Source organism: Pararge aegeria, chromosome 9, assembly GCF_905163445.1.
Source record: "Pararge aegeria chromosome 9, ilParAegt1.1, whole genome shotgun sequence".
NCBI lineage: Eukaryota > Metazoa > Arthropoda > Insecta > Lepidoptera > Nymphalidae > Pararge > Pararge aegeria.
The window spans coordinates 16,608,773-16,623,115 of record NC_053188.1 but is presented as its reverse complement, the minus strand read 5'-3'; the positions used below and the strand labels follow the sequence as shown (position 1 = coordinate 16,623,115).

General features: G+C 36.7%; 1 protein-coding gene across 1 annotated transcript in view; it reads left to right on the top strand.

Annotated features, from left to right (window-relative positions):
* The window catches only part of LOC120626385 (acid sphingomyelinase-like phosphodiesterase 3a), a 101,720-nt gene that overhangs the window by 72,728 nt on the left and 14,649 nt on the right, over positions 1-14,343 (top strand). The window contains exons 3-5 of the mRNA XM_039893895.1: positions 1,977-2,042; positions 7,109-7,268; positions 12,242-12,447. Of these exons, the coding sequence (XP_039749829.1) occupies positions 1,977-2,042; positions 7,109-7,268; positions 12,242-12,447 (432 nt within the window). The remainder of the gene's footprint in view (positions 1-1,976; positions 2,043-7,108; positions 7,269-12,241; positions 12,448-14,343) is intronic.

Sequence of the window (14,343 nt, the reverse complement as noted above, 5' to 3'; positions counted from 1 at the left end):
CAGTCACCACCTAACGGTTTTCTGTATTTGTTTTCTTCGCCATTGGTTGCCTGGAAGAATTTCAATGAAGCGATAAGGCTGCCAAATTGTATACGTTGTTTTGTTATACTTTTATTTTTTATGTACTTTTTGTGGTGTGCAGTTAAAAGTATATTCATTCATTCAAGTATTTCATATTCCATTTTGGTGCAGAACCCTTCGTTGGCCTGTCTTGCTCGCACTTAGCAGGTTTTTTCTAAATTTATTACCGCTACGGGTAAGCCGAGCGCAAAAATAGGATTGTTATGATAAAAAATAATAAGCTGAGTTTAATCATAATAATATTATATAATTTCGTTCCAGTATTCTGAGCTATTTAATATTCAAATCGGAACTTTTGCTTTTGTTTTGTTTCTGATTACCAAACAAGGCCCCAGTTATTGTTAAGGCCTTAAAAAAATACTGCCTCCGCCACGGCCATTTTGACTGAAAACTTTTTTAGGACGAAAACTTCGATACCGTATAAAACATTTTATGGAAGTTTATTTAGTATGTATTAAAAGTATACATTTCGCTTTACTTTTATGCCTACTTATTTGGAACTGTTGTGTCGCGAAGTTCGTAAAACTTAACGGTATGCAATAACCTAAAGTATAACGTTCTAAATCATAAATTAGCTACAAGATATTGGCGAAGTACCTTGTGCCGAGTTGGCACAGAGAAAAGCCAAGAATAATAGACAAGAATTGAATTGAATTGAACACGAACTAAAAATACACTAACATACCCCCCACAAAAGATTTCTTTAGTATAACGCAAGTGTTTCTGTCCAGGCTCATCTTGCTAAATAATAGGTGTTCCCAAGACATCAGAACAAGAAAATACTTCCAAAAGCGTACGGCGATGTTTTTGCTCAATGTACTCTGTTAGGCCCAATTCCACTGCTTCGGGAATCATTAATCTTCCCGGTACGAATTACAAGTGCTGAGATCCCGGAGCCTCCTAACATGTACTGAGGCTGGCTACCAAGGGGGTTTTAGTGGATAGAAATTCCAGATAACCGAAATTCTCCCACAGACAATCGGGTATATTTTAAGAAGATTTCGCCCTCGTCAACAAAAAAAAGGCCCAATTTGAAAAAATGGAGGAGACATCATTTGAGGAGATAATTTATTAACAACGATCATCAATAGCATATAAAAGAACATATCTCGACTAAAAGCCTCCCCTAAAGGGATCCTTTGTCCATAATCACCACGATGAGCAAACGAGGTCGAGATTGCATTAGATGGCAGTAGTACCACAGAGGATGTAACTGGCTCACTAGTTTCCCGATGTATATCCTCATTTTTTTCATCTTATTATTTATTGCAAGCGGTGATAGCCTAGTAGATATGGCTTTGGCTTTTCTTTCGTGGAGACCGAGTTCGAGCCCCGACATGCAACACTGACTTTACACTTTCAATTTAATTATCACTTGCTTTAAGCATGCCTCAGTGTTCTCCATAATGTTCTCAACTGTGTGTTAAGTCTACCAATCCGCACTCGGTCAGCGTGGTAGAGTACGGCCTAAACTCTTTACATTCTCTGAGTAGTGCCCTGTAGTAGGTCGTTACTAGGTTGAGGATGATGATAATGATCTATCAACAAAGGTGCAGTAAAAAAAATACACCTACTGTGAAACAAATCTCTCTACCTATTACGGTTAAGGTATAAGATCACGCCAGCCAACAGCCAACAGCCAACAGCCAACAGCCAACAGCCAACAGTCAACAGCCAATAGCCAACAGCCAACAGGATGGACGGACGGATAGACGAACAGGCGGATAGCGTATGCTTACTATAAATGTCCCGTTGGCAAATCACGATCAAGCTCAGACTGATCTGTTTATATATTTCTGTTTTCCTCCATTTAAAGTTGCGTAAAATATCATTGCGGAAGTATTTTGAATACAGCGTAGGTAAATGTTTGTACTAAATTTAAATTTTCTTTCCAGGTTACTTTTGGCACATCACCGATCTTCATTATGACCCGTTCCACAACTCCCAAGAGCTACATAGAGGTGAGTTTGGAAACCGAAAATTTCCTTTTAATATTTAAAGTTGGACTGTATTTTGCCGCGTTATTGTGTTTTTGTCGGTGCGGTCTTTTTGAAATATTATCAAAACATTTTTGTATACCATTTGCCACTGTGTACTGCTGCTGATGTAATTTTAATTAAAGTTTGTTTTAAAAGTAACATTTTAATTTAACATTTATTTGTTTAATATTTATGTTTCATAAAAAAGCATAATCCTAATTTGCTTAGACTTGATACATAGTAATATATAAATGGTTTAAGCATTTATGTATGAGCATTTATTTCGAACAGATTCCAAAATTTGTACATCATCCCAAGCTAAACTGGCTACAATTTATGGGTAAAAACTAAATATGGGCAGCTGAAATTGCTACATTTTCAAATATTTGTTATTGAGACCCCCCTTGGCGTAGTGGTGAGCTGGCTGTGGTGCGGTTTCCGTTTGATTACAATTTGGGAAATAATATTTTCTCAATTTTGCATGATCTGGTCTGGTGACAAATACGGTGCTGCCAAGCGACTTTATTCAACAAGGCGCTTCTTTATTATGCCGCGTAGAAATTAACTTAACTTAATTAGGTGTATGGGTTAAAAATAACTGTACCATGTTGCTGTAACAGGTTAGCCCGCTATCATATTAATCTATATCCTCACTTCCAGGTGAGATTGCATTCAAGGGCTAACTTGACATGGTTAAGTGCTCGGCAGAAATGATTTAAAATTTATTAAGTTACTTATTTTTCTTATTGGATAGTGCAAGAGAACAAAGTGGTTATCTTCTATTATACTACTACAAATACAAGGGCTTCAAAAACTGTACATAAGTATAGTTCTAGGGATTGCAAACTCCACGATCTTGTGCCACAAATCTCCAGAAACTTCCTTGTTTCCTATATAGTATTCCTATACTGCGTTTTTGACTGCGAGTTTGCATTGGATTAAATAATAGCTGAACTGGAATGCAACAGCAATAATTGGAAGCAGCTATAATATTGCTCGCATAATATATGAAAATAAACTGTTACATCAAAATTTACAAGGAAAAATTTGCATCAAAATTGATAACTGTATTCCAAAAAAATAGCACGCGCAACGTGAAAAAAGTTGCGTACAATTTCCGACTCAATGATTTACTTTAAAAGACGTTGACCTACACGTATAAGAGCTGACATAGTTCTCTAAAGACTATAGTTAGTGGAGCCAGTAAGCTGACAGGTACTATTGTTACTTTGTAAAATAATTTTTATATTGGTATGTAATAATATAAAGGTAATAGGACAATACCTTATATTAATATTATAATTCTAAACAGAGTATTGAACGGATTATTAACAGAGATTAACAGACTATTCTATCATATTTAAGTATATTTAGGTTTTCAATTAACACATTATTAATTTTATGCTGATATTGAATTTTCCAAAATGGAGTTATGTTAATAAATATGTGATTCATATGACTCTTTTTACCACAACACGAGTTTTATTTTATATAAAACTGATAAAACAGTTAACGTTAATTTACTACAGTGGTAAAGTAATCAGATTTTGTTTGTTTGCGCAATAGCTCTAGTTTTCATATTATAGGACTGATGAATTACTTTGACAACAATATACACTATTTCATTGTAAACAAAAATCCGCAGTTTAAAGGGGCCATTTTATTAAAAAATTGATAAAAAAATTAGTTCACGCATAGAAGATAACCTCTTTCTAGTTTTCCGCGAATTAAGAAACATTCTTAGTATGATTAATATACGAATTATTTCCTACTTATTTAAAAAAAGTCTTCTCAAATTAATAAATTTTATACATGACCCAGTGGCCCGATACTAAGGCAATGGCGTACGCTCCATAAAGTGTCTCACCCTCAAAGTATTTCTCTTTGTTAAAAAGATAATTTTCTCCGCTCCGAAACGTTCAGTGTATCGATTCATCGCGCTTGAATGGCTATAATATGTGCTACGGTAAAGTGTAGAGCGTCTACGTGATTTGCTACGAGCTCATTATAAACGTGATGGCGTCAAAGATCAAGAAGGGATCAAAAATACATAATTTTGTTTGACAAAAATATTGGTTTGGATTTTTAAAAAACGGAGCTGATCCGTTTGTTTTCCTGGGCTTACTCATCTTTATTTTGCATGGAAGATAAAAAGCTTACCTGAAAAATAAAGATGATAATGGGTTTAATAAAACTGCTTTATCCCTAACTGGTGAAACCTGCCACCTTCTTATCCTGCATCCTTACCTACCACCAGGTGAGATTGCAGGCAAGGCCACAATTTTAGTGGATTAAAATAATCTTTAAATTTAGTTTCTTGGATTAATTTTTTTGTGTTAAAAATTAGTTTTTAACCATGAGTAAAGTTAAAAATAGAAATTTGAATACTCTGGTATATGAAAGATGAAAGATTAAAAACATAATGCTATGGCGTGACCTAACGTTTTGGTTGAATCAAGTTACAAGAGTGCTCACCTAGTGTAAGCACATTGATATTCTAAACTTTTCTTCATACTGCGTGACTTACAATATTTAAATCACTTTGAAGCAGATACCTTAAAACTGTAAGTAGGTTATGAAGAATATTAAAACATATGTTTGTTTCATGTTGAAAATGTCTAGGGATGACAAATGTACCTTGCTGAAACTTCTCAATACAACATACATATTTCAAAGTGAAATCATGTCGAAGAGTCAAATCGATATCAGTACATGGAAGTTTGGTATAGAGACATGTGACATGAAAAGAGTTTATCATAAGGGCTGTGGCATACATAGAGCATACATTTATTATTAAATGACGGAAGCTCGTCACAACTTTCGGATTCTTAGTATTTTAACGTCAAATCGTTACATGATTAGTGAAGCTGTATTTTATATACAGATTGTAACCTATGACATACAAATTGTAACCTATAGATGCCAAAACGTTTTGTATTTAAGATACGTTTAAATTGAATTGTATTTTACCACTTCATACTTAAGAACCCATAGCAGATCAAGGGCTCTTTTAAAGAATTTGTTACGGGCCCTGCGCTTGCTTATTCAGGCACTGTGCAGAACTATATACAATCATACGTAAAACCGATGTGTTCGTGAAATTATGTTGCGGGAAGAGAAGGTACGTACGAGGTGACTATTAAAGATATTTACAAAAACTATTATAGTGTTTGTATATATCTGTATATAGCCTAATGGGTAAAGCTTCGGTTTTGCGTTGGGGGGGGGGACCGAGTTTGTCCATTATGTGCCATTTTAATTTAAGCAATTAAAATATATCTTGCTTTAAGGGTTAAGGAAACCTCATGTGGAAACCGGTATGCCTACCTCAACGACTTAGAAAAGCTATAGATCTGTGCTAGGTTTCAAAGTCGGCTCGCAAAAGTAAAACCGACGTCCTAACCACTGGACTATGCGTGCTTCTGTATATTATATTAACTGTTTGCTTTCATTAAAAAGATACAGACTTGGAACACTGACTAAAATCTTTTAGCCAAATAGTGAAAAGGAATATTGAGAGCAGGCTGGCGGGATTTGGTAAGATAATCCAAATCATCCTTGAGAATAATTAATTATCAAACGTTAGTGATAATACCACTAGTTCTAACAGCTTAAGTCATTCTGATAGGCAAAAAGGAATTATTAAGACTGAATACGGATACGCTGTGTTGTGAATGCTTTTATGTTTTACTAGCTATTGCCCGCGACTTCTTCTGCGTTTGATTTTGTTTTTTGATGTGGCATTCAATTTAGTTGTAGTTCTAAAATAATTTAAAGTATTCAGTATCGCTTAGCCTTAAATGAGGGGTTCACTGCTGTCCGCTGAGGAGTTATGTCCTCTATCTCCAACCACATTCAGATTTACACAAAGTTTGGACAAAATTAAACACATATTATAACCTCTATAGTACAAAAATAATTATTTAAAACGGTTATAATTTGTCGGAGTTATGGTTTAAAATCGTCCAACACTTTCATCCCCTCTCCCGAAGGAACCGAGCTTAATGTCGGGATAAAAAGTATCCTATATTACTTCTAACACTTCCAAGAATATGTGTACAAAGTTTCATGAGGATCGGTTTAGTAGATTTTGCGTGAAAGCGTAACCAACAAACTTACACTGACATTTATAATATTAGAAGGGATAGGGAAGTAGGGATATACTTATAGAGGTGTGCGCTAGGTATATTCATTCTTTCGTTAATTCAAAGCTCAGTGTGATAACTGCGTAACGACTGACGCCGCCGGTGGCACTTTCCATTCATTACACGTATCCGTTGTGGAGCAACTTGAATCGTAACATCGAGATTTGCTCTAACTCGAACCGAGCGATGTTCTAATATGCATTTTGATATAGCGACATGTGATAGGAATGACAACGTTGACTTAAGGAAGACGTATTACCCTGTGTTCAATCATTGTTTTCGGAACTGTGTGTGAATACATAATGAGCCTTATTACACATAAATAAACGTCAGAATAGTTATGGAGTGTTTTGTTACTTTAATTCACTGCATATCTTGTACTAATTTCTAAAGCTGAAGAGTTTGTATATTTGAACGCGATAATCTCAGAAACTTCTGGTCATCACCACCATCATTAGAAACCCAAAGTGTTAAGGCCGTAGACCCCCATGCTGGCCAAGTACGGATTGGTGGAATTCACACGCCCTTGAAAACATTATGAAGAACTCTCATACATGCCGGTTTTCTTACGATGTTTTTCTTCACTGTTAATGCAAGTGATATTTTATTGCCTAAAACATACATAACTTCTAAAAAGTTATAGGTGCGTGCTGGGACGTAGGGCGTGCGTACAAAAGAGTAGACAAACTTTTAACCACTAGCCTATCACCATTTACAAATGGTGTACAAATATAGATTATTATTTGTTTATTTACCTACTGTTAGTAGTTTAAGCTGCTAGTACCCAAGCAAAATAATACCACTATTTATATTTGTTAATTTCTCACTAATGGAAACTTTTGGACTAAGTGTTTCTCTTAAAAATAAATTACTTTAAAACTAAATAAATAAAATAATTTTTAGGCTGTAAACACATCCGCGGCAGCAACGAGTCACCGCACAGCCACCGCAATGGCCGCCACCGCGACCACACCTGCGACAGTTCGTGGCCACTTATACAAAGCGCCGCCGCATTCATGGCCGAGCGTCACCCCGACACGCTGGAGTTCGTGCTTTGGACTGGGTAAGTATATTGAATTCCAGAAAAATAAAGGATATACAAAAAGGGCGAGTTCACCTAAAAGTAAAAGAAGACAAGCAAATCGAGGCATTTGATTTCTTAATTTAAACTAATTTAAATATTACCTAAAATCTTTATCTAAATATAGACCTAATACAAACTTCATCATCATCATCATCATCACATCAACCGATAGACGTCCACTGCTGGACATAGGTCTTTTGTAGGGAGTTCCAAGTTCCACGATTCTGAGCCGCTTGGATCCAACGGCTACCTGCGACGCGCTTAATGTCGTCTGTCCACCTCGTTGGGGGTCGACCAACGCTGCGCTTACCAGTACGGGGCTGCCATTCCAGCACCTTGAGACCCCAACGTCCATCCTTTCTCCGAACTATGTGCCCGGCCCATTGCCACTTAAGCTTCGCGACTCGTTGAGCTATGTCGGTAACTTTGGTTCTTCTACGAATCTCCACATTTCTGATTCGATCGCGTAGAGATACTCCGAGCATAGCTCTCTCCATCGCCCGCTGAGTGACTCTAAGCCTTCTTATGAGGCCCAAAGTTAACGACCATGTTTCAGAGCCATAGGTCATCACTGGCAACACGCACTGTTCGAAGACTTTCGTCTTCAGGCACTGAGGGATTTTTGACGAAAAGATGGCACAAAGTTTCCCGAACGCTGCCCATCCGAGTTGGATTCGGCGGTTCACCTCCTTCTCGAAATTGGACCTACCTAACTGGATCGTGTGTCCTAGGTATACGTATTCGTCAACAATTTCGAGTGCAGTGTTCTCAACGATTACTGGTTGAAGCGGAACATGAGCATTAGACATAATCTTCGTCTTGCTCATGTTCATTCGTAGGCCAACCTGTTGAGAAGCTCTGCTGAGGCCATTGAGCATCGTATTTAGGTCTCCCAGAGTCTCTGCCATTATGACTACATCGTCGGCAAACCGAAGTTGAGTGATGTACTCGCCGTTAATGTTGATGCCAAGTCCGTTCCAATCCAGAAGCTTAAAGACGTCCTCCAACGCAGCGGTAAATAGAGATACAAACTTTGAGTAGTTTTATATTATGTAATCAAGCTCAATTTGTTATACTCCGCGTAAAAGAAGGAAAATCTGTATGGTGTAATTTGCAATTTCTTCAATGCTTATATATCCACACAAAACAGATCTTCGGTAATCAAGTCAGCATCTCCTGAGGATTTGCTGCTGCACCATTGCGGTAATAAATAAGTATTAGTACTAAAACGTACTAAAAAATAAAAAAAAAACACTAACAATAGTATATAATATGATGCTAACGTAGTCCTAGGCTATCGGGGATTTAGGTTACTTTGAGAAACTTGATTTCCAAACGCTCTATTCCAAACTGTAAATGCCAAAGAGTTTTTGTCTGTTTATTTGTTTGTTACAGTTCAGCTAAACCACAGCGCCAATTCCTGGATATGCAGATAGTATACTTTTTATCCCGCACCACAGTATACTTATCACGTAATTAAAAAAAAATGTCTTTTTATGCTCAGGGACACAGTTCAAATCTCGCATAGACCTTGCATCATGAAGACAAACCTCTTCATTATCACCCCTTTACCAGCCTGCTATAGGCCACGGGTCCCCTCTAAGATTGAGAAGGGTTTATACAAAACTATATCATTGGAGACGGACATATGATACTTTTTAAGCCATTTGTATGCTACAAAAGGAACCTGCGGGGCTTTTAATACACAATTCAGTCAGAGTAAGCCAATAAATAAATATACTACGACAATACACACATCGTCGTCTAGCCCCAAAGTAAGCAAAGCATGCGTTATGGGTACTAACATAACTGATGAACATTTTTATGAATAATACACGTAAAAACATTCATGTTCAGCACACAAACATTCTTCCACTTGACACAGTCTTGAACTCAGAAAGGGTCACTGCCCATTGGCCGTAAATATCGTTTTGGATGCGCAAAATAGCGGATGAACGCTAAATTCTGCACTGCATTCGCGGGAATTTAGTGAAGCTTTGATATTTGCGCCACCCAATACAGCCGACGGCCGAGTGGCGCAGTGGGCAGCGACCCTGCTTTCTGAGTCTAAGGTCGTGGGTTCGATTCCCACAACTGGAAAATGTTTGTGTGATGAACATGAATGTTTTTCAGTGTCTGGGTGTTTATTTGTATATTATAAGTATTTATGTGTATTATATTCATAAAAAAATATTCATCAGCTATCTCAGTACCCATAACACAGGCTACGCTTACTTTGGGGCTAGATGGCGATGTGTGTATTGTCGTAGTATATTTTATTAATACAACATCAATAGTACTACTAGAATATTACTAACACTTTTTTCCTAGTTAAAATAAAGCCATACACATCTAAACCGTCTGCTAGTCATAGGCCTCCTGTGTCATAGGAGAGACGATTTTAGAACATGTACCTACCACACTGCTCAAATGTGGGTTGGTGGGCATTAACGACTATTGTTTTAAGTTAGTAAGCATGGGGGTTTACACCACTAATTTCCTAATTCCGGGTTGATACTGCTAATTCTTCTACAGAAAAAACACAGTATCTAACAATTTCTGGCGTGTACCGGGATTTGAACCCAGTACCTCGTGATCCGCAGTTAAACAGGCTAAGCGCTAAACCAACGAGGCAGTTACATATAAGTATTGTGAATAAGAAATAAATTATATTAATACAGGAAGTATTGCTATCCTCGTTTCCAAGAGCATTATTTATACTTCCGCATGGTAAATATTAGTCCGGCAACCCGTGTTTTCCAAAAGTGTGTTCGCTAAGAATCTTAAGGGTATAATGTATATACAGAACATCCAGACACTGAAATAAATTCATGTTCATGTGTTCGATAAGAATCTTAAGGGTATAATGAATTTACAAATAAAACTTTTATATATTTGACGACCTCCCTGGCGCAGTGGTGAGCGTTGGAGTTTTAAGTAGGAGGTACAGAGCTCGATTCCCGGTGGAGGTAAAATTGTGGAATTTATAATTTCTTCTTTTATTAATAATTTTCTCTGGTTTGGCCTGATGGCTAGTTACCCCCACCCAACAAATACGTGCCGCTAAACGATATAGCGTTCCGGTACGTATATGGGTTCTATACAACCGCTATACTTCCTAACAGATTAGCTTGCTACCATCGTAGACTGCATCATAACTTCACTAGTTGAAGGGCTAACTTGCTGTTCGAATCCCAGCACGTATCCCTTACTTTTGTAAGTTATGTGCGTTTTGAGTAATTAAAATATCACTTGCTTCGGTGGAGGAAAACATCGTGAGGAAACCTGCATGCCTGAGAGTTCTAAATATTGTTCTCAAAGACCTGTGGAGTCCACCTTCGCACTAGGCCAGCGTGGTGGACTACAGGCTTAACCCCTTCTCATTGTGGGAGGAGATCCGTGCTCTGTACTGGGCTGGTAATAGGTTGATGTGATGATTATGACGAATGTCTTTTAAATGAAGTACTTAGTATTTACGAACACTTTGACCATAGTTCGCACATTGATCAAAACCATTTGCTATTTGTTAGTACGGCCATCGTGTTTGGATATACCATTCCTCGATGTGTGGCCAAATTTTGCCCCATAATGTCTAAACACAATTACGGACATTATTCTGAATAATAGTCAGTAACATCTGGCCCCGTGACCACTCATGCCATAGATTAGCGAGGGCAATACACGATATTCATGGCACGACGTGAGGTTGCTTTCTAATCGGAATTTCGGTCAAATTATGGATGGATTAAACGGTTTTCGATATAGGGTTTTATTTGGGAAACATAAAGTTTGATAGAGCCACAACCTAGTTTTTGTGAAGCTTTTGACTTAGTTGTATACAAAAGTATACTAACCTTGGTAAAATTATGATGCTATACTTTTAAGTTACGGGGCACATAAAAAAGTTACAAAAGATAAAATTTTATAAAAAATAATATGAACTCAAATGTTTATATGTAGCGATAATGCCGCAAAATTGTACCCTCTACCTAACTTGCTCTATTTATTCTATAAATTTAAATTTAGTGTTGTACAATAAAAGTGTATTCATTCAATTAATATAAAATAAATGAAAAAAATAAATAAATATACTACGACAATGCACACATCGCCATCCAGCCCCAAAGTAAGCGTAGCTTGTGGTATGGGTACTAAGATGACTGTTGAATATTTTTCTGAATAATACTTATAATATACAGAACATCCAGACACTGAAATAAATTCATGTTCATCACACTAACATTTTCCAGTTGTTGGAATCGAACCCACGGCCTTGGACTCAGAAAGCAGGGTCGAAGAAAAAATATATGCACTATTAAATAATTATTTTGACGGCCGATGTGCGCAGTGGGCAGCGACCCTGCTTTCTGAGTCTAAAAAGTTTGTAGTAAAGGTAGGAAACTAATTCAAAGTATCGAATGAATTCTTGGAGATCCGTCTTAACATGCTTTTTTTTTTTTTTAATTTACTCATTACACATAATATACATCACAGGTCTTAATTTAAAGGTGTAAGCATAAACTCAAAATAATTTTTCCGTACACCCAGCAATGCTTAAAGTAATAATAAAACATAAATTGAAAAGGTCCTATTAATTTATGTTTATGTATTAAATTACCAGTTATGTTTTCTGAATCACGTCTCGGTCTGCCATCTTATACTGCGTCATTAGGTGTGATTGTTGTCAAAGTGACTGTTTGTTTATTTGTCCTTCCTAAACGCCCTAACTAAATTGTTTCGACTAATCAACTTGAACATGATTTTTTGTACACAGAGTTATTTTAAATGACGTAAAGTAACATCGGCTACTTTATAGCCCAGGAAAATAAATGGTTTTCATCCGATTTCTAAAAAAATGGAATAAACGCGGACAAAGAACGCGGATAACAGCTAGTAAATAATAAAAAAATATATAATGCCTTTGATATTAATGTTACATTTTCGTCTAACAGGGACATCCTTTCGTCATCAATGGAGCATCTAAGCGAAGAGATAAAACTAGAGGCTGTAAGGAACGTCACAGACATCCTCAGCAGAACATTCAGCAGTCAATTCGTATTCCCAGCCCTGGGACACAACGACCCACCGCCGTCTAAAAAACTTGTTGTTATGTGGAGTCAATGGCTACCCACAGAAGCGCTACTGTCATTTGAGACTGGTAAGTAAAGGCACGAATATATTAATGCCCATTTTCACTAACAGACAAGGCAATGCATAAGTAAATAACACTCAATCAAAGAAGATTTCTAGTTATACATTAACTTTTCACCAATCGATTTTCATGAGGCAACTCATATAACCTAACTTGTCTATGGTTCTTGTCACAAGGTGTGGTTTTTTTGTGTTTGTATTTTCATATGGTTATTAAAAAAAACGAAAATAATATTTTTTTTCATCTGTCAAGTGTCAGTTTAAGAGTCCCCTAAACTTTACGATCAGCCGAATCAGTGTCGTAACTTTAGCACTTTACGTAGTTAGACTTCACATAAGAGTTCGTGAAAAGTTTTTTTATCTAGGAATCATCTAAAGGTTTAGTGAAAATGGGCATAAGAGTTCGCCACACTGATTTGGTTTCAAGACTGCACGCAGTTTAAGAATATTCAAATTATTGTTCTTACCAAGAAACCAATTTTAATCTATGTATGGACACATTAGCATAGCATCAAACATTCTTCAAATTACCTTGTTCAGAGCGTATTGCACAAGCTTTTACACATGCAACATGCGGTCTCACATACTCACAAAAATCTTACAACTCTCGCCGAGTGCAATATGATATTGATTTTAGGGTAGTGTTGGGGCTGTCCCGTTTTATAGCGCAACAAGCAAGGTAATGTAAGGTAGCAAGGTTCTTAATTGCGCATTTGGATTCCTTCTATGCCACAATGCGAAACAGATATGGATCCCTGGACCCTGGTGCGTAGAAAACGGGGCACTAACAACACCATCCTGAAAATAGTCGAAAGCGGGTTGGTCTACACATACGTTAGACATCACTATTTCGAATGGAATGGCTAAGCAGTGACTTAGTTATTAAAAACTATTAAAGCTACTAAGAGCTAACAAAGTAAATAAGTCACATCAAGTCACATCAAGAGCTACATCAAGATTGGCGAATCTTGGTGTAGCATGTTGAGTCAATTCAAATGAGTTTATTATGTGTGCTCAGCAACCAATTATTACATAATGTTGTGTATTTCTTTAAGTCACGTAGACACGTTACAATAATATGAAAGGGGACAATGCTCATTAATCAAAATAAAATTCAAATTAAAAATTTCCTTATTCGTAGGCCTATCGCAGACACTTATCGTTCATACATATATGTTTAAATAATTGTAAGGGGATGGTGATAACTTCGTTCGCCAACTTAAACCTGAAGCTACGAGGATTCCAAATGCGCCCTGGTCTAAAAAGAGCAAAATCAGAATCCAAACTAATTATTTAGCCTCTCGGGCTAAACTTTATTAGAGACACCTCTTCTCACCAAGGCCCCCAACTCTGATTTTACAATATGTCAAAGTCGTCAATCAATGACATTATACTATTACCTAATGAAAAAACATTTCAGCTGGTTCCCATAGTATTATTTCCTTCTGGTTCCATAAACGCAAAAGCAAGCCTGTATCCTTGCTTTTCGCTTTCTCTTTGCTCAGTTGCTGTAAATGTTGACAATTTACTGAGGATACAACATTGCACTGCTGAATGCAAAAAAAACTTTCTTTACTTTTATTTTATTGTCAATCAATAATACTAATGAAACAGGTTCTTAAGTATTATGACATCTATTGATAAACACAGAGCGGTCACATTTGACGTCACAAATAGCGCGTGTGACACGATTTGTATATGACATGAAAAATCAGAGCCGAAAGCATAAAGTCCTAATTAAACAAAAACCAGTATCTGTATATGCTCCAAATTAATTTGCACAAAGCTATGTCCGTAACAATTTTATTCATAGCTAGGCTATGAACGTTTTGATATTCAATAAAAATATTAGCAATTCATATTTAGATTTCAAATATGTTTTTAGCTTGGAAATAAATGAATC